Source organism: Sceloporus occidentalis, unplaced genomic scaffold (assembly GCF_023333645.1).
Source record: "Sceloporus occidentalis isolate IW3139 unplaced genomic scaffold, rSceOcc1.0.p SCAF_8, whole genome shotgun sequence".
Taxonomy (NCBI): domain Eukaryota; kingdom Metazoa; phylum Chordata; class Lepidosauria; order Squamata; family Phrynosomatidae; genus Sceloporus; species Sceloporus occidentalis.
This window is the reverse complement of record NW_028316988.1, coordinates 3,645,719-3,667,501: the sequence shown is the minus strand read 5'-3', so window position 1 is coordinate 3,667,501 and position 21,783 is coordinate 3,645,719. Positions and strand designations below refer to the sequence as shown.

General features: G+C 43.9%; 1 protein-coding gene across 16 annotated transcripts in view; it reads right to left on the bottom strand.

Moving 5' to 3' along the window:
* Positions 1-21,783, bottom strand: part of LOC149307683 (arginine-glutamic acid dipeptide repeats protein-like) — a 336,358-nt gene that overhangs the window by 162,012 nt on the left and 152,563 nt on the right. For all 16 annotated transcript variants that reach the window (XM_089534241.1, XM_089534239.1, XM_089534251.1 and 13 more), the window contains one exon: positions 20,671-20,741. In XM_089534241.1, coding sequence (XP_089390367.1) covers positions 20,671-20,741 — 71 coding nt within the window. The remainder of the gene's footprint in view (positions 1-20,670; positions 20,742-21,783) is intronic.

Below are 21,783 nucleotides of genomic sequence, written 5' to 3'. Positions count from 1 at the left end.
TCCGATTCTCTGTGTGCGGAGACCAAGGAGTGAGAAGAGACACAGAAAGGCTTCCCAGGAGCCCCTTCAAACACTTCACCTTTTCAAAGGTGTGCTGCTTGGCTGATACACCAATTACATGAAAGGTTTTCCATTAACCAAGCCAACCCATTTACTGTTTCTGACTGTTTCTGAACTGTAATGTTTAAAACAAAAACCCCACTGATGCAGTGACTTGGGCAGCATCCACACTACAGAAACAATCCAGTTTGATCTCACTTTCCCCGCTGTGGCTCAAAGCTATGGAGTGCTGGGAACTGTAGTTCTGTGCGACATTTAGCCTTCTCAGCCAGTGAACTCTGGTGCCGTAACAAACTGTACTTTCCAGCATTGAACCATGGCAGTGAAAATGGTGTCAGACAAGGAGGCAAGGGTAAACCCTCCTCTGAATAGATCTCGCCAAGAAAACTCCATGCCTTAGGGCAGTGATGGCGAACCTATGGCACGCGTACCAGAGGTGGCACTCAGAGCCCTCTCTGTGGGCACATGTGCCATCGCCTCAGCTTAGAGTTTGCCAGAGCTTGTTACTAGAAAGCCAGAGGGACACGGCACTTTGCAATAAATAAGTGGGTTCTGGGTTGCAGTTTGGGCACTCGGCCTCTAAAAGATTCACCATCACTTCCTTAGGGTCACCAGAAGCATGACTTGAAGGCATACAACAACAAAACAATGGAGTGCCAGAAGTTCCCCTTTCCCGATTGACACTTTCGTGATAAAGGCCAAAGACTGTTAGGCCATTGGGGGACTTTGAGACAAGATATTAGATAGCATTTTGCATCCCTAACATTGGATCCAGAAATGGGAATCCCATCTTAACCCCAGCCCACCTGGTCCTGCAGTTTGTCAGAACCTCCTTTAATACTTTGCCTCATATACAATGTTCAGTGAGGACAGGAATTTGGACGTTCCTTCAGTCTATTAAGAAGGAGGGCTCTCCTGTCATGCACTCCATGCAGCAAAGCTCTAGGTAAGTGAAATAATACACATTACCATCTAAAGAGTACCTGCCATGGAAGGTCTACTGTGCCCAGAGTCTAAAATTATCTAACTGCACCACTGCTCAGGACAGCCAGTATTTGAAGGGCTTGTGCAATGAAGTGGCAAAGAAACGGAGCTATGAATGAGAGGAATCCAAATTCACATCTCATATTGCCCGGAAATATGCTAAGTAACCTGTGGCAAGGTGCTTTTCAATCTTCCTCAGCCCATCCTCGACTCCAGATGAAGACCATGCTCCTGGATTGCAAGACCAGCGTCCGAAGCATTCTGCTACAAAGCAGTAAGTTTAAGACTGTTACTTTCACACTTTCACTGTTTCTGAATTACACAGATAAGCAATTATGCCACGCAAAGGGAAGACGCACATTTGGGATTAATGAAACTGCTGCACGGAAAAAGACGAAGGGGAGGGGGGGTTTCTCATACATTGCTAATTTAATTAAAAGAATTATCTTCTTTTTAAATTATATTTAATTGCCCCAAACTAATACCAACCCAATCAATCACTTCCATCAAAATTGCAATGTGCCCCAGATTTGGGGGGATACTCAAACAAAACATGATGTCGACCAAAAGTGCTTCTTTCACAAACCTTCCCAAAGACTGCTAGGTATTCAGAACACCAGAACCCTCTTCACCTGAGAATTTAAGGAGGCTGAACAAAGCTTTGGAACAGCTTTACATGTTACTATCAGGGATCATTTAGGTTAAGCTGGCACTGGAGTAAGAGGTAGGGCATTTTGCAAATGTTTTGTCTCATTTCACTAATTTCATAGACGTAGAATTCAAAGATATAGCCGTGTCAGTCTGTAGAACCAGTATGTAGTCAGATCTTGTAGCATCTTTGAGACTAACTGGAAAAAAAGAAGTTGGCAACATGAGCTTTCGTAAATCTCAGTTGCATCGACAAAATCTAAGTCTACAAAAGCTCATGCTGCCAACCTCTTTCTTTAGTTAGTCTCAAAGGTGCTACAAGATCTCTCTACATATTAATTTCACACAATTCAAATACAGCCATTTTAGTCTGTAGAATCACTTCTAGGGAGATCTTGTAGCACCTTTGAGACTAACTGAAAGAAAGAAATTGGCAGCCTGAGCTTCCGTAGACTAAAGTCTACTTCCTTAGGTGCATCTGAGGAAGCAGGCTTTAGTCTATGAACGCTCATTAATCTCATAGTTGTTGTTTTGATTCTGCGACTGAGTGCAGATGCAAAGTTGGCCATAGAACCATGGAGTTGGAAGAGACCTCAGAGGCCACCAAGTCCAACCCCCAGCCATGCAGGAACACACAATTGAAGTGATCTTTCCTAAGCCTCCTTTGTTTTCAAGAAACCACAACATCCGCATCAGTGGCTTCAGTCTGCAAACTGCAGTCTAAAAGCCCGCTACTAAACATCGTTGGCAGAAAATGGTAGTTTGCTTCTAACCTTGGTTTATGACATCACTGCAGTAATGTCACATGGCTTACGATTCGCTGGGGAAATTTGGATGGAGGTGTGTGTGTGGTATGTGGGTGTGAACCAGAAAGGTGCTTCTGATCTTATACCACAGTTGAGAGGTGGACTTTTGTCCAATCTGTGTTGGATCTGTTAGTCAATCAATCAATCAATCTTTATTGAATAGCCCTGGGGCCATCTCAAAATACCTCACATACCTCAAAACATAGTAATATGTGTGTGTGTGTGTGTGTGTGTGTCTCTCTCTGTGTGTGTGTGTATTGACTGACAGATCCAATAGATATATATAATGTTAATAAAGTACAATATACGGATCTGTCAGTCAAAGGGTCAGGAAATCCCTTTTCCCCTATGACTACACATACCTAGTACAGACCACTACTAGCATTCACAGTGATGCTCCGTCTCCCTCAGAAACTAAACCCATCCCAAAAGTGGGAAAACAAATTTATCTAATGAATTCTCCTTAGTGGCTTATAAAGTGTAATAACATGCCTTTGGAGACTTCTCTGCGGGGAAGGAATAAAAAACCCAACCCAAAAACTAACAGTGCTCCAAGTACCCCCTGATGACTGGAGAGAAAAATTTCAGCTTCAATAATCCTAAAGGTCAGGAGTAATATTAAGTAAGACAGATGTTCTTAGAGTTCCACACACTTAAAGGAGTTGGCTAAATTCACTTCGGCTGCGATTACTCCTGGCAGGGTTTAATTTGTGTTAGATGTGCAAAAGGAGCCCATTGCCTGCATCTCTATGTGTGCGCATGTGTGTGCGCATGTGTGTGTTTTCTCTTACTCTTGCTTCTAAAGAAGACAGCTTCTGTTTTATTTAGCAGCCAATTATCCGAACGCCAGGTGTAGGAAATGGCTGTGTTTACATTGGGAGAACACCAGGAAATGAGACGGTGGGGGAAAACGGCAGGCGAAAGGTCCAAGGTGCCGCAGCATTACTGGGAAGAGGTTTGCTCAATTAAGAATACAGGCAATTAGGTCACACCGATGGATACAAAGGCATTCCTACTCACTTTACAACTACCATCGGCACATTAACCATCGCGTCCTGCCCCTTCGAAAATGTTCCCGTTTCCCAATATTAGTTATATCGCCTTGCAGAGTCGAGAGCAGGGACAAAGGCAGCCACAATCTGAAGCCAGCATCATTAAATGCTGTGCAGTCCTTCCCCTCACTAACAGACTCCTGATCTGATCTTGCGATGGAAGATGGCAAATAGAAGGGTGTGTATATATGTTTCTTAAAACAAGTTATTTAGCTGCCTTCCTTTTAAGCCAGGCAATGATGCAGTGATAAAACACAAGGAAGGAGGAGGCCAAAGAGATAAAGGAATGAAAGCAAGAGCAGAGCGGCTTTATGACCAACCTTAAAAAGGAGATACCACTGAGCCTTGTGGCAAGATAAAAAGGGTGGCTGGCACATGCCCAGGGCTGCAAAAACCTAAGCAGATCAAGAGAAGCAATTGATTTCCCTCAAATAGAGAAGCCCTCATCTTTTGATGGCACAGTCTCGCTCCTTGCTGAATCCTAATTCTTTTGGATCGACTGCTGCCTTTCCTGAACTACAAGGACTAGTAGCTTGGTCTCTTTTTAGGGGTTTACAATATGATACAAATACACTGAGATGGAATCACTAAACCCTCCCTGCACATCAACCTGTGAACAACATGGGCTACGCATAACAGACTACACAACACCTCGAAGCTCATTTAAAAGGAGGCTTTAAAATAAATGGCTCCTTGTCTTCTACCATGACATAAAATTGACATTTCCACCAAATACAAATGACTGGAGCCGGAAAAAAAGATTTAATTAAACCTCTAGCCACTATTAAGAAAGTGAAGAGCAATCTGTTGACAGGATCTAGTCTTTTGCTCCATGGCAGTGGACTAGCTTGCATTTAGTGGCAGCTACTGCCATTTGCCTTCAAAAGCAAATGTAACATACAAAGAGAAGATATGGATCTGTTTAGCTCAGTGCCATGTACTCTCTGATCTGTCTGCTCTACTCTACTATGTGTTGGTGTGGTTGCCCTCATGCCCTTTCCTTCTTCTGCCAACCTTAAGGTCAGATCATAGGGTTTTCTTGGCAAGGTTTTTTCAGAATAGCATTCTGTTCTGAATTAAAATCTCTCGCCTTCTTAGTCCTGTTACAACCAATTCACCTGCAAGTCACTGTTACTTGCCATAGGCAAACTGACAGCTATTTTACCTCTGTGTCAGTTATAAGGTCAGTATAAAAAGTGGGTAGAAAGAGTCATTCTGCGGTGGTCTGTCCTGTTTGTCTGCCACCGGACGCTGCTCTATAGATGGAAGTGCCCAATACGTGGGTCATTCAAAGATATAGCCGTGTTAGTCTGTAGCAGTGATGGTGAACCTTTCAGAGGCAGAGTTCCCAACCTGCAACCCAAAACCCACTTATTTATTGCAAAGTGCCATGTCCCTCTGGCTTTCTAGTAACAAACTCTGGCAAACTCTGTACTGGGCGATGGCACATGTGCCCATGGAGAGGGCTCTGAGTGCCACCTCTGGCACGTGTGCCATAGGTTCGCCATCACTATAGAATCAGTACATAGAGAGATCTTGTAGCACCTTGGAGACTAGCTGAAAGAAAGATGTTGGCAGCATGAGCATTTGTAGATCCCTGGGTCAGTTATACTCTCCAATCTGTGTATGACCCCTCACTTCTTCCTGGCCCCAATCTCCGTAGTAGAGGCTATCCAGATGTTCCTAGTATTTCTACACAAAGATGTGTGCGTTGGGCTGGGAATGAAGGTCTCTCCATTATCAATCCACTGTGGAGGAGGCACAAATTTGCCAGCTTTCTCAGCAAAACAGAAAGAGGAAAAGGAGGGAGGCCAATCTCTGTGTGAGAAGGATATCTGTGAATCAGCCGCGGCATAAGGCAGAAAGAGAATAAGAAATAAACGTCGCTCTCTACAATCTCCTTCCACCCCTCTCAGTTTTAATAATGGTATGAAAAGGCTAAATGCCATCTTGGCAGAAGCAGATCAAAGATCAGTAAGGAGGGGGAATTTTCCAAAAGGGATTCATAATGTGAGCCGGAATCATTTTAATACAAAACGCGCAGCAAATCTCATGCGCGCGCGCCCCCTTCCCTTCCCCTGCCGCCCCCCCTGACAAATCGCCAGCTGAGGTAAATCCCAGATAATGAAACATTGTAAAGAAAGGCTCTATTTAATAATTTAGCCCCTGTCAAGGAGTTGGTATTGATTCTTGTTTCCAGCACAGGGAGAGAATGTTATCTGCAGCCTTACAGCTCAATGACAGCGTTGGGGAATTTAATCACCGCGCAAGCCCCTGCCACGCAATTCTTAAAACTGTCACCTGTGATGCTTTGTCGCTCGCTGCCCGTCCTTTCCTACCCGGCCCAACAATTCCTGCCACCTCCTTGTCCCCTGCGGTGTCAATATATATATATATAATAAAATATCTCCAGCTAGTCACATTAAAAGCAAGCTGCCCATCCTCATTGGCAAACCGGATTTTTCTTCCCTCCCTTCTCTCTTCAAATAATAATAATAACATTGCTACCCATAGCCTCGCCCAATTTGTCTCTTGCATTAATACGGTGTGCTTGGTAAGTTTAATCATTCAACTTAGCCTTGATAGAGAGGGCGATTATTGTATCAATCCCAGGACATCTGCTCTGACAGAACGGTTTGCAAATGGGGGGGGGGGGGGGGCGCAGGCAGGGAGACCGAACAAATGGGAACAGAAGAACGAAGGAAACATGGTGAGGAATAATCAGTGTCTGTATTAATCAGCGTTCCTTTTTCCCCGCCCTACCGCATGCCAAAACGGAAAAGGTCAAGCGCAGCCCCAAAACTATAGCGAGAGAGGAAAATTAGCCCTGAATTAATTTAATGCTGTGGCTTGTTATGGGGAGGACGGACACAGAACCGATTCATTCAGGGCCCGAATGAGACCGTCAAACCCATAGGTGTGTTTGTGGCTGGGCTAGACCACATCGGCCCCCGGGGAAATTTGCATCCGAAAGCATTATGCCGGCGTAATAAAAAGAAATCTAGCCTGGGTACTTGGTTCTGAAAAGGAACTCTGTTCAGGGCATTGCTCCTAACGTTTCAGGTGAGAGAAGCAATTCTTCCCGTCCCTTTATAACCCTCTGGATCGCATCAAAAACGATCCCGCAGGCCCTCCCAGCCAAGGTCATCACAGACAGATTTTCTGTTACAGGGCATTGGGAAGCGTTTCACAACTGTCTTTTTTATGCACTTCTGCCTTTCCATCCACAGACTATAAATTGTTACAAGGCCCTGGGGGCAGCCCCGCTCTGCGCTCCATTCAAATCAGCCTTCCAGGAGGAAAGGGAAAGCATCACAGACAAGATGCTTCAATCAAGTAAACACAGAGGCAACAAAGGGCAACCGCGCCGCCTCTAATAACGTCCCCGTTTATGCGGCAAACCGCCATTTTCCCCCCCAGGTCCTTGGACATGTGGAGAGATCCGCCCTCCATGCAAAGCGTGTCCGCCTCCCCTCTCCAAACAAATTGGAGGGTTTGCTTTTCAAAAATCATGCATCACACACACACACACACACACACACACAACAACACAAAGCAGCCTAAGCATGCTTTTAAGGCTGGGTATGGAAGCAGTTGGAGGGCTGTCTCCCTCTGCTTAGAATCAGATTCTCGTGAAAATAACAAAGGGGGAGCTTTAGATTCATTAGTCCTCACCAAAACGTGCTTTGATCATTTCTAAATAGACGAGGCAACATCACAGACAAAAATAATAATAGTGTGTGGTCCATCTTTGTTTCATTCTTTCAAATGGAAGATAACCCCAGACCTCTCCGCAACACAGAAGCTATATTGCATTGGACATAGGTCAGGAAGAAAAACGAAAACAGTTAGGCTTCATGTCCCGAATGAGCTACCTTAACATACAAACCATGGCTTTATTTGGCACACATCTTACCCAAGAGATCCTATTTACTCAAGTGGTCTAGAAAAGGAAGCCTCTGACCATCTCTAAGCCAAAGCTCATGTGATGAGGCTTACTGCATCAGAGGCTACGTTTTGGCAGAGCAAGAAGGATGTGGGGCATCCAATACCGGACGTCGGGAACGGCTATCCCTTTAGCGCAAGTTGAATCAAGCTTGTATGAGGAAGGGAGCGGGTGGCACAGGAGTCATTTAGTAGACACTGTGCTTTAGAAAGTGTCATAATCTTATGACAAGAAAGAGCTACAAACATGCTTAATATCAATTGTGCTGACAGTGGGGGGGGGATGCTTTTCTGCAACTAGACTGCCAAGATTAATGTGCAGGGAAGCAGAGCGGCATCAGAACCAATATGCACACTTGGATTACAGGGTTTTGAAACATCTCCAGATATGTTTTGATTTCTTTCGAAGCCAGCATAGAGATGGGACTTCAGTGGTTTCTGCAAACAGCACAAAAATGCATGCACAGTGAATTCCTTTTTTACACAGGGAAGCCAATACATTAGAATAGAACAGAACAGAATCTTTATTACGGTCATAGCTCTCTCTGGCTTGGCTTCACGAACGAAGATTCAGGAAGGACTCATCCCGCGCTTTGTACAAGCGCGTTGGTGACTAAAAAGGCCAATCCGGGATAAACAGGTCCGGTTGCAGAAAGCACAGCGGAAAGTCTCCTTGGGTGATGTTTCCGGGTTGCAGTTCTTTCTGCGTTGTCGTTTCTCTTCAAGATTCGGCGTGAGCTTTCGAAAAAGGCTGCAGCATCGTGGATAGTGCGTCTCCATGCCTCCCGATGCGAGGCCAGGGCGGACCATTGTTGGTGATCAATTTGGCCAAGCCTGAGATGTTGTTTCAGGGAGTCCTTGTATCTCTTCTTTGGGGCGCCCCTCTTACGCTCTTGACCCATGGCAAGTTCATAGACCAACACATATAAAGCCAATACATTGTTTTCAGTGCATTTTGGACTAGGACTCCAGTAAGCCAGGGTTCACAGACAGACCAAAATAAAGCTGCTTCGGGTCTCTTTGGAGGTATACTGTTTAAATGATGCATGGGTCCTAAGAGTCCGGAAGTCGCGCTAAAGCCACACTCCATTCCTAAGCGCTGGAGCGCAGTTTTGGCACAGCTTCCGGACTCTTAGGACGCATGCATCATTTAAACAGCATACCTCCAAAGAGATGCGAAGAGCTTTATTTTGGCCTGTCTCTACCATAACAGCTGGTTATAGCCACCAAATGAGATGATTTTAAAGAACATAGAAAATTGGATCTAGATTTAAGCATACTTGTCACAGACTTTATTCTGCCTAACTCTAGATGCAACCCTGACCACAAAAGCAGAGGTCTCCAGAATCAAAGTCCAATGCTCAAACCACCACACCACACTGGTTCATGCTAAACATACAAACTACTTTGAGGGTGTCTGAATCACAAATACAGCACAAATATCAATATCATCAGACAGGGAAAGCTACTATGAACAAGCCTGCCAACTGGAGCCTGACATGCCATTAGATCAGCATTGCTTTTCGGCAAACATCCTTTAGAATAAATAAGATATCAGATCTAGATCGCCCAAAGCACATTGGTCACAAACAACGCGAGTCCCTTTCGGATGGTGACTCAGCCCACAGTGCTATGAGGGGACACCAGAGGATGAGACAGTTCTGAAACCGTCAAAGTAAAGAAAGAGAAGGGTGGGAAACAAGAATTGGTTTGGAGAAGGCATCGGCAACTGAATATATGTTTTTGTTGTGTTTGTGATTTTGATTTTTGGAGCTGCCACTCTGCGGGAAGCCCACAATCGGCCCACTTGGCAAAGGGTCACCTTTTCCATACCAAGCTCACCAGCTGACAAATTGAGTTTCTCCCTGCCCCAGGTACGGCTCCTGACCGATCCACCAGGTGACACCCGCAGTAAGACACCTCAGAGCCTGCTGCAGAGCCTCAGCTCCCCTCTTAGCGCAAGCCCCTTTCCTCTGCTCTAGGCCCTGAAACGAAGTTAGAAACACCGTGTTTATATCAACTCTGTGTTACTATAATCGCGTTTCCTGTTGCCCACAAATTGAATATGCCTTCAGTTCGCGGCGGGATTAAGTTAAAAGGAGCAGATGGCAGTGCAGGAAGCTGCTCTTAAAGCAAATATCCTTCATAATATTCCCTTACAGCAAGAGCCGCTCGGAAAGGCAAACAGCTAACAAGGGAGAAGTGAAAGATATTCCACAGTCAGACTCAGCATGCAGGCTCAGCTTTAAGTAAGTACAGCAAAGGAAGGATGGAAGGAGGGAGGGAGGGACGGAGAGGTGGAAAGAGAAAAGAGGCCAAGCCTTAACACTGGCAGGCTTCATTGCACTGTGCTTTTTGTACAAAAAGGCAAAGTTCTCAATGTAGAACTGACACTCACATCAGCCCAGTTGTTCTAACAGAAGGAGGCCTCAGATATAACTCATCATAGCCCATTCACATGGACAGTTGCCTCGGTTTTAGAAACCCCTTACCGGGCTTCAGCTCTGGCTCTGCATCCCACTGACAGCCAATTTGCGTGGGAAGTTTTGCTCCTGCTCTCTCACAACATCAGAAAGCAACGGGGGTCATCCGGTATGAAACAGGCAGAAGATCCGAGGCTGAGAGGAGGCAGCACCGCTTCACACGGCACATAATTAATTTATGGTACTTGCTGCCATAGCTTAGATGGCTTTAAAAAGAGATTAGACAAATTAGTGTGGCTCAATCTATCAACAGCTACTAGTCATGACAGCTATAGGGAACCTTATGTTTTGATGCACATGTGCCCGGCCTTCCTAGAGGCATCTGTTTCTCACTGTGGAAAACAAGGTGACGATGGAGTAGAGGTCTGCTCCAATAGGTCTATTTGTGTGTCCTTACGGAATAGTTTTTATAGATTTGAAAAACGGCGCAAACGTAAGTGCAACTGGCCCTGGCATCCAGAGTCCTTAAAGAGAAAAGAGGAGGTTCCGTTAATTCAATTACACTCATCCCTCCGTATTTGTAGCTTTGACATTTGCAGATTTGATATGTTCTTTCTAGGAATATCTAAGTCCTCCAGTGCAACTCTATGGTCAACTTTAACTAAAAGTTGCACTGAAAGATCTAGAGATTCCTAGAGAGAAGACTCTACTAGGCCTTTGTAGCTCCTCCAGAGCAGTTCTATGGTCAGTGTCTGTTGGCCGTTGACCAGAGAGTTACCCTGGAGGACCTAGAGATTCCTAGAGAGGTGTCCTCGCAGGTAAAAACATGGTGTTTTTGTTATTTGTGGGTTTTCCACATTCATGGGGGTCTTGTGCCCCTAACCCTAGCAAATATGGAGGGACAAGTGTAGTGCATTTCTTATTGCAAATAGCCAGCATAAAAAAGGAAGTTTTCTGTGCCAGCCTGCCTATAGCTATACATAAGACGTGTCCATTTCCCTCTCTGTATTTCCTTAGCTCTACTTCTCTCACACCGCTCCCCACAACCTCCAGGTAGTCTCCTCAGCCTCGCTGTACTTGGAGGGTTAATTCAGACATCGCAGTATAACAAAACTGGCACTAGCTACCGTTTTCAACTCAAACTATACTATGGGTATGACTTGCTTTCATGTTACACCTGCTCAGCACTCCTGTCTCCAGGTACAAGCCAGCCCTCGAGGGAAAACAGGGGTAACAACTAGAGCTCATCAATTCAGATGTTCAGACAATGAACCATAAATAATCTTTCACAGCCTGGAGTGAATGACATTCGAGTTGACTCTTGAAGTGCCTTGGGTCCTGCCTTTGGATGGAAATGCATGAATGGCAAATAGAAGAGACTGGCTATTACCTTTGCAGCAGTTCCCACTTGTAACCTCTTTTCTTTAGATCTAGTCCCTCCTTCTGTCACTACTCCTGGTTATTTATGCCTCTACTACAGGCAGTGTAATGGAAAATAGAAGCCCTCTTCATCACTGCATTATCCCACTGGTCTTTCAGTTCTACCACTAGTAAGGAGACCCATCTCCCACTGGCCAAGAGGCAATCCATTCAACATCCTTGCCTGACTCATCATTTCAAACAAATTATTTTGATACGGCGGATTTCCACGAAGCGTTCATCTCTGAACATCACACCGTGGACAGACTTGTTCAAAAATGGAACTTGAATCTGGAGGAGACAGAAAAATGCTGCCATTACCACAGATGGAGCAACATACAGGAGCAAAGATTCCTCTTCACACTGCATTGCAAAGCAAATGAAACACTCATTCAACAACACAGCTATCACTATCAAGAGACTGAATCCTCACCAGTTAGTGAAGATAAGGAAATGGAGAGATGTAGCCATTCTGTTGCATATCAATTAAAAATTGAGTTAATAATTCATAGAGTTTTTAAAAAAACTACAAACCCTTAACTCCACAAAAACCTTGAATATGGACTGCAGCAGGATTGCAGTCTTTAACCTTCCCAGGAGGAGCCTGACTGACCCCACTAGAAACAGCATGCTGGGCAAACTGGATCTTTGGTTTGATCTGAGCATAAGGGCTCTTACACTATGATGCAAAGCTGTGGCTCTAAAATGCTAAGCGTATGGTTAGGCTGCAATGGAAGAAGGATCTGCCCAAATGAATTCTCGCTTGCGGATCTAAATGATTCAGTAATTGCAAGAGGGGAAAGAAAATTGAGGCGGGTGGGGAGAGAGAAGGAAACAGCAACTGATCACAGAGCCACTTCTGTGCTTTGTTCAGATTTATTTTCCGTGTGCTCCACAAATCTTCAACAACCAGAACTCGTGCCAAGAAAATTAACATTGAAATGCAAACCCCGTGAGCTGTAGAGCCTGTGTGCCATTGTTTTGCATTCTTACAATTCCATGACATGCCTCTTAAAACAAGGTTGCTGCCTTGAGCGCTGTGTCTGCAGACGGGTATCTGCAAAGCGATCCAAGTCCAGGACAAGGGCATCTTGTTCCTTTCATGGAGGAAAACACAGGTGCAACAATACCCGAGTCACACACTGGAATAAAAGTAGTAGCAGCAAGAGAGCCACTGCATTCCATTACAAAGGAAAACAAACAGGGCAGATGTGATCTAGAAAGCTTTGGGAGGAACCCTGTTCCACTGCCAAATAATCTGAAACTTTATATACTTACTGTACAAGATGATCCCTGTCAAATCAAGATTGGATTTGGGTGCCTGATCACTTAGGTTCCTTCATGAAAAATGAAACAAAGTCGAACATATGCATTATGCTAGCTTTCAATGCTCATTGGCTCATTCTGCATCAGACAGAAATGTTCAAAATCATACCAGAGAAGAAAACTAGAGTGTGAAGTCGAAGGCTTTCCTGGCTGGCATGCATAGTTTTCTGTGGGTTTTTTGAGGCTGTGTCCTGCAAGAATATATTCCTGACGTTGCGCCTGAATCTGTGGCTGACCTCTTCCAGTGGTGCCAGTGGCATGCATCTTGTTTTGGAGTGTGCGCTTACAATGGTATTTAAAGCAGCTTTCTTTGACATCTAGACTGTCTCTATAAGGCTACAAGCCGAGTTTGTAAGACTCTGAGTCTTCCTTGCCTAAGAAAACCCTACAAAATTAATGGGTCACCATTAAGTCAGTAGGTTCCTTGAACACATCATGTGTGAGCATATATACACACACCGCCTACGGAGAGAGGAAGGTGTCTGGAGGGCCAGAGTTGCCCATCCTTGCTCAGATAAACATTACCCATCACCACCATTTTCCTTCCCATTATTGTTTAGATGTCTGCTTTTAAACAGAAGCGAAGACAGTCAGTGAAACCTGGAGGCTGATGTGAACCATGAGTCACAGATGTAGGAAATGCCTGAAAACTTATTCCGGAGGGATCTGTCTCGAAATAACTAGTCCTTTTGTAGCGAGAGCTGATCTTTTCTTCCACTAAGTGGCCTTTCTGGGGAACTCTCTCTAGAACGATTGCTCCGCATTCTGGGGAGCAACCACTTCTGTCACATTAACCTGAGGGATTGAATAACACTGACACAGACTTGGCAAAACAACAATTTAAAGATGTGTTCTGAAAGATATGGGTCAAAATAATGTTTACAGATGTCCAGATGCTAAACATACACTGGTGAGGAAGCTTGCAAATTCTCTTGCAACTGAAGCGAAAGTGCACAGGCAAAATCATCATCATCATCACCAACAACAACAAAATAAAATGGAGTATTAGTGAAAGACATCTGGCATGTTATAGTAAGACGTTGATCTTGCTGTCTGGGAGCCAGTAATCAATTTTAGTCTCTTCTAGCAGCTCTATCATTACACTGAATTAGAATTTGCAAGTCAGGGGAATTTATTAGATCTTGGTGAGCAGCAGCAGCTTTGCCAAGAGGATATGGTTCAGATCAGGCGAAAATGGTTTTGGCAGCCTGCGGTGTCCTTAAGAAACAATCAATAAGGTTACCTCTACACAGTGCTGTGTTGGGTGCCAGGAAATGTATGAACTTCCTAGGAAGGAAAACCACACACACATACACAGCGCCATTCCCAATCTCAGACATGTTCAAGACACCTGATGGGATCTTTACATTTAAGACTGCAAAACCCCCGTGAAGGAAAACCGTGATGAATTCCCAGCCAGTCGGTCGACCTGCAATTAACACAAGAGGCAAAACTTTGCAAGGAGGGCTGGAGTAATGAGCAAAATTTGCAATGAAGCTGCTAGTTAATGAGCAAAAAAGACCTGGTGGATAAGCCAGTAAAGCCCCTCTAAAGATATGCAACTGGGAGAAGAGACTGAAGGACAACAGCAGAAAAATACAGTCTGAAGGAGAAGAGAAGGGAGGCGATGGGGTGGGAGGGCAACTCTCCCTGAAAGGGTGGCATTTACCAGTAACTGGACCATCCATATTGCTTCTTTGCCAGCCAAGATCCTAACCTGTCATAAAATAGAGGTGCCAGGGCAAATCACCTTCAAAGGTTTTTCCCTGTGCTTTCGTTTCTGAACTCAAACTCCATTTAGGGCCTGAAAAATTCTCCTGGCACAATGAGCGGCTGGGCTCCAAATCTGGCACTTGTCGGTTTCAAAGAGCAAGACAACAAAGGTGCAACCGAGAGCAGTCCAATCTGAACTGTCTTTGCGAGAGCACAAAATTATGCCTGTTGCTGAAGGTTGTTCTTTGAGAACAGTCATCTGCCATCCTCAGTTCTGTTAGTAAATCTGTAGTACTGGAGGCAAGAAACTCCTTCCAATAACCTATTAGTCCTCTGCTGAATTTCTCTAGTCATTGGCAGAATTGGAAGGGATGCAGGGTTTTATGTAGTCTGCTCCCAATCAAAGCAACATTTACCAAATAACGTCAAACTGGAAATGGTTAAGATGGCATTAAGGCCATTGCTTTACTTCTAAGATACAGCGATAATCAGTCCTTCACCTCCCACACTGCAAATGTTTCAGCAAACATGTAAGGCTTTACCACTGATGTCAAAAAAGGGCTCTCTTATACGTAGATAACATTTCTCTTGCATGAAGACTTTGATAATGCGATGCTGACAGTATATTTAACTGGCTGGTGACATTTCAAAACTGCTGGTTTTTAAAAAACGATTGCCAAGGGCAAAGTAAAAACATTTTTTCCTTGGTGGAATCTGGCATCATTTCTTATCCAGAACACATTCGACTACTGCTGCTCCCAAAGCAGTAGCAAAAGTGGAATGATCTTAAACATGAAGAGGGATGGCAATACCAATTATAGCTGTCTCATCCTGTTGGAATGACCCATTTCCCCACCAATCTGCCCATTGCTTTGATAGACATTAACCTGGAGCAACTATGCTCCCCAAGAGAAATGCTAGGAGGCACTTTGACAGTATACTACAAGGTGGAGGAGTTTAACTAGTTTTGTACGTTTCACTGCTTATGTGCCATTCAGAGTCTGGATATCATATTCACAAGCCCTAATAAAGACGGGTTTTCCTAACTAAATGTTTCAAACAGTAACATTACCTAACCATCATTGGAATTAACCTGGATTTGCAAACCAGCTTCTGGTCCTAGTTTAAAAAGATAGTCACAGGTAGGGCTAGCACATAAGTAATACAATACCATATTGAATACTAGGGTACAGCAGGTCAGATTTACATGGATGAAAGGAAAAGAAAAGAAGCATGCAACCCAATAGCAAACTCTGGTCCTAGTTTAAAAAGACAGTCACAGGTAGGACTAGGACATAAATAATACACTATCACAGTGGTTCCCAACCTGTGGGTTGAGACCCCTTTGGGGGTCGAATGACCCTTTCATGGGGGTCGCCTAAGACCATTGGAAAACACCTATTTAATTACAGTTATGAAGTAGCAATGAAAATAATTTTATGGGTTTGGGTCACCACAACATGAGGAACTGTATTAAGGGGTCGCGGCATTAGGAAGGTTGGGAACCACTGCAATATCATATTGAACGCTAGGGAACAGAAGGGCGAATTCACATGGATGAAAGGAAAAGAAAACAGGGTGCAACCCAATAGCAAACTCTGGTTCGCCTAACCATGGTTAAGGAGAACACCAGCATTACATCTACACTGAGGCCAAAAGAGACAGCAAAGTGGCTTAGTGCTTGGTTAAAGAAGTTTAGTACAGTAAGGACTTTTAAGATCAGTTGACAATCATGAGCTGTGGTAAGAAAGGCATCTGAGAATTCAAATCTCTTTGCTGGGGAGTGCAAAGAGTAGAGCCAGAAAGCAAAAAGAAGAGTCGGGCAGGCAGTAGGTAGAGCCATTTCATTAAAAGAGGTGGACGCAGCATGACGGTTAATGTTACACATCACTGCCATCCTGAGCTAAATGCAAAATCCATAAGCAGGAAACAGTCAAGAAACATAAAGAGGGTTCGGGGGGCCGCCCGTGTGCATGTGTGTTTTACAGATATACATTAAAGGTATGTAAAACATATTGTACTCCACCTCCCACGCTGTTTTGCAGACAGCTTTAATGCGCAGTACCAGACCAACACTGACAACAGAAGCCTCAAGCTTTTTATTGCTGCTAATACCCGAAGCAATTACTGTTGCTCAGCAGGAACTTCTGCCCAGAATGGCAACTATTGCACAGTAATTCAACATTTTTTGCAGGAGTGATTCCTCTTGAGCACCAAGGCACCTGCTAATGTGCAAAACTGCATAAATAGAGCTTAAGCGTTATTCAAGCCCAGCAGCTTAAGAACTATCACATTTTTTTTAAATGCCAGAGATTGTTCATGCCACAGCTTTACTGAATCTGCCAGAGAGCATAGATTTAGGGCTGGGTGCAGGGAAGGAATCAAAAGACAACCCAAAAAAGGGACCCAGGACGTTGGACTGCCTCCAAAAATCAGAAGGATGTGAAAAATTACCTGGAAGGAGAGAAACGGTACATAATTGAAACCTCCAGGGGGTAAAAATAGCAGACGCATAAATATTGAAACAGGCTGTCAAAGTAGCCAGGAAAAGGAAGCACATTTTTTTCCCACACTTCAGAGCTTTACAAAATTCACTGGAAGGAAAGGAAGAAACGCAAGGAGAGGAATGGAGGGAGACAGTGAGGAAAAGGGAAGAGGGATCTGGGGTTAAAAACGGATGGTGGGTTACCTGCATGAGTGGCATGACAGACAAATGTGCGCATTCATTGTGATTGTTAAAAGCGATTTCTTTCTGAGCTCCGAAACAACCAGAACGGAAGCTCTTACATGATGCGGCCATCTAATAGGCTTTGTGGAGAATTGCACTGGAGGACCTGAAATGCTTAGGGAAGTGTTCTTTCAGGGATATCTATCATCTATCTATCTATCTATCTATCTATCTATCTATCTATCTATCCATCCATCCATCTATCTCCAATGTTTACAGTGCAGGGTGTATTATAAAATTAATGGTCAGTGAATACACCTCGCCTCTCACCTGCAGAGAGCCATGTCCTATACTGTGATGCTGCCAGAGCCATTACCATTTATCAGAGAAGATGCTGGCACAGCTCCATCGTGCCAAGGCCCAGAAGCAGATGAAAGGCCCTCCCTCCACCCCAAATGCCACAGCCCTGGCCTCAGAAGGAGAGAAGAAGGAGTATCTGCTGGACTTAACCCTCTCCCACGTTGCCCTCCTCTTTTCTCTTTTGTGTCATAATAATTAATAATAATAATAATTTGTTTTATTTATATACCGCTATTCCAAAGATCATGTCTTCATTAGATTGTAAACCTAAAGGCAGGGAACTGTTTTGTTGCTCTTTTACTTGTAAAGTGGTATGTACAGTACATACGCAGGGGTAGCTGTGTTGGCCTTTTAGCAAATTCAAAAATCCACCCAATGTTGATACCTTTATTGGCCCACTGAAATGCACAATATACTTGTTGCAAGCTTCCAAAGGTCCACTGGCTCCTTCATCAGGCAAGATGTCACAAACCAAACATAGGAAAAATTATCTAGGGGTAGCCATGTTGGCCATATAGCAAATCCTATAGCATCCAAACAATAACTTTATTGGGTCAACCAAAATGCACAATTACATGTCGCAAGCTTTGAAAATCAGATATGCTAGTAAGATGGCTGCATTTTGTTGTTCCTGTCCTTAAGCAGCAATAATAAATTACAACACAGTGGACTGATTAATTTGCAAGGCAGCCATGGATGGTTTATCCATGCCCAGATGCTGACTGGCAGCCATGGCTCCTTGGGAGCCAACTTGGAAAGATTTAAAGAACCGACAGTTTCCTGCCTTTGCAATGGAAAAAATATGCCACTGTCCATGAATTGCAACTCTGCGCCCATATGGTGCGCCACAACTTCTACATCTGAAACCTATCTTTCTGGTGGCGCAGTGGTTGAATGCCAGTCCTGCAGCCACAACATTGTGTAAGTTTGATCCCGGAGGGGTCCAAGGTTGACTCAACTCCCATCCTTTCGTTGGTCGGAAAAATGAATACCCAGCTTGTTCGGGGCAATTGGCTTACACATTGTGAACAGCTTAGAGAGTGCTAGTTCACTGATAAGAGGTACAGAAATGTCCTTGCTATTGCTATTTCTCCACAAACTAATTAAAATCATGTAAAACAGGGCTAGCAATGGCTATTCACCGGAACAACAGAATGGATCAGAAGCGGAGAAAGGGTTATTGTTGTCTAAGGTCCCTACTATGCTGTCCTCAAAGACCAGATTTTAGGGTAACAGAAGGGGAGGGAGCTCCAGGCAGAAGGAATAGTTTAAGGTGAATAAGTTTACAAGGAAAGAGTGGACAAAGCTCCAGCTTGGGCAACTCTCCAAGGACTTTTAGCCATCCACACCCTGCTTCTGGGCCTACCAGATGGCTGATGTTGATCATAATGTTCATATTAGACCAGACCTAAGACAATAGTACCTAAACAAAGATTAAAGATGGAGGCTCACAGATCAAGGGAAGTGTCCTTGCCTTGCATGCAGCAGGTCCCAGGTCCGATCCTTGAATTTCTAGATCTGTGAAGAAAGGGATGGGGGGAAATCATCTCTTCCAAAGACTCTGGAGAGACACTGCCTGTCACAGACCCTGACAGTGTATTTATAAATATTTTACACAGCCCTTCAATCACGCTCCGAGTTTGACATATAAATCATAACAAAACAGAATGCAGATACAAATAGTACAGTCGGCCCTAAAAGAGACAGCACAAAATCTCATGATCAGCACAAGAACAACCGGCAAGACCAAAATCCCATCTCAGAAGCCGGGGCCGGGGACAACAACTAAAGCCAAAATAACAAGCTGGCAAAAAGTTTCACCGGCATGCATTTTACTTCAAAGATATAGCCGTGTTAGTTTGTAGAATCGGTATGTACAGAAATCTTGTAGCATCTTTGAGACTCGTTGAAAGAAAGAAGTTGGCAGCATGGGTTTTTGTAGACTGAAGTCTATGAAAGCTCATGCTGCCAACTTCTTTCTTTCAGTGAGTCTCAAAGGTGCTACAAGATCTCTCGACATGCATTTTACCTGTAAGAGAGGCACAGCAAAGGCAGCAGACCTGAAGTAGAAACAAGACTTACTATCGGCCTGCTCCATTTCTATGCTGGATGCTGCTAAAGGTCCATCTGCCTCCAAGCAGGCTAGCGATGAAGAGACGCTAGTGAAACCTGGGGCATCCCATATTCCCTTCCCAATGCAAAGGGCAGACTGCTGGAGCATCAAAGGCGTCAATGAAGCAGGAAACTGGTCGCAGGAATCAAGACCACAGAGATGAGCAACGTCAGGGGTGTTTTGCTTCTGACAAAGATGCTCTTTGAAAACCTTCTTCCCCAAAACAGGCCGTAACAAGAAGCAAACCATGCTGTTTTCTCCTTATGCTTGCCAAACGATTCTTTCCCTCCATCCCAGCCAGGTAAAGAAGGCATTCAGATCAACAGCTTTTTTTGCATTCCCCGTTCTTAAATCTCATCTAAGGCAACAACACAAGAGGCAGCCCTTCCTGTTTCACAGCTTCGCTTTCCCACCTCCTGGATTGTCATCATTTTCTGGGAACACTAATGCTAGGAAGGAACACTTCACACTTGCACACCTTTTGGCTGGCCATGCGCTGCCAAGACCCAACCGCCCCTGCCTGATCCCAATGACAGTTCTTCTAAAATGCACCTTAAAATGGGGAGACTTGTCCAAAGCTTATTTCAGGAATGAATTCTGAGCTTCTCCCTTGTAAGTGAAGACTGTCCTTTATATCGAATTTGCACCAACTGAAACAGAGGGAGCCTTCACAAGAAAAAAATACTGGTTTATTTCCTTTGATTAACTTTTATTTTATTACTTTACTTCATATGTTATTCTTTTTCTTTTATGTAACTCTTCTTTTTCTCCATCCTCAGTTTATTATATTCTAAGCTTCTTTACTAGCAGTGACTGTGAGCTTAGCAAACCAAGGAATCCTCTTCTCACCTACCTGCTTTGCTCACCGATCACGCTCCAAGTAGTTAAATGGAATTGAACACAACACATTTGCCTCCTTTTGTGTAAGTAAAATCGACAGAGGATGAGTCCAAGTTTAGGAAAGCTGTTGTTCTTAAGAAAGAAACATGTCCCAGAATGTTCTAGCTTATGAGCACAATGTGGGCACAATTTCCATTACTCATACTCTTTAGTGGTGGGATGGGGATGGAGACATACATTGGGAGAGAAAAGTTACACTCCAAAAAGAGAAAGAGAGAGACAGAGAATAAGAAAAATGGGTGTCACTGCTTACCAATTTGAAGTCTTGAATGCTACAGATGAAGTATGGAGTGTTTGGTCGGCGACTCTCAATGTAAACGCAATCTTTAAAAAAGAAGAAAGGGAAATTTCATTTTAAATTCATAGTCATTAGTGTCTCTATCCTGGCATAACATCACCAAAAGTGCATATTAGATCGACACATGCAACAGAGAACCACCTCAAATAGAACCGTAAAATGAGATTTCCTGAAAAAGAAATGCAAACCTTGTATTATATCACATGAAGGCGCAACTTTGCACAAAATATAGTAACAGTAATTCCCAAGGTACTGGTCGCGAAAACAACTGAGGTCAGAACACAATCCCATCCATGCTTTGGTGGCACAATGACCGGCTCACACCTTGACAGTTGTGCCAAACAAGGCAGAAAACAAAACTTTTCAGGCTAAATTGCTACTGAAAATCCAGCAGTATTAACCCCATTTTTGCTTCTAGTTGTGAAGATGATCATAATCCCCAATCATAGCTAGATCTAGAACTAGTGGAGACACTTTAGGGTTCCCTTGCAAGGAAGAGAACTTTCCAGAATAGCAGTAAGGTATGATGGAAGATGGGTGCATAGTCATGTAAGGTTTCACCCTCATTCTTCCTGGTTGCTTTATGAGATGTTTTATATTCCAATTGTATGCCACTTTGATCAAATTTTGGAAAGGCGGATTATAAATAAACCATATTATTATTATTATTATTATTATTATTATTATTATTAAGTCATCCCTCCAAGCCATTGGAGGAAGGGCCCAGAATTCAGGGAGGAAATACTAAAAGCAGGCTTGCGAAGCAAATTTCTTTGTATTATTTCTATACCATCTTCCTATGAAAACGCTCAAAGCAGGTCGCAAAGAAAAACTGGACAACGAAAATCATGCACTAATTCTAAACCGTTTGCTTTAATTTATGTTTTGTGTTTTCACACAAACAGGAGAGGATTATATATACACAGGAGTGGACCACTGCAAAGGAGGCAGGAGTCTTGGAGGGTCTCCAGAGGCCACATTCTGTGGCCCAAGGGGCCACATGCAGCCCGCAAGCCACATTTAACCAACATAAAATGCTCCTGAAGAAAGACTTTCTTTGGCCTGATA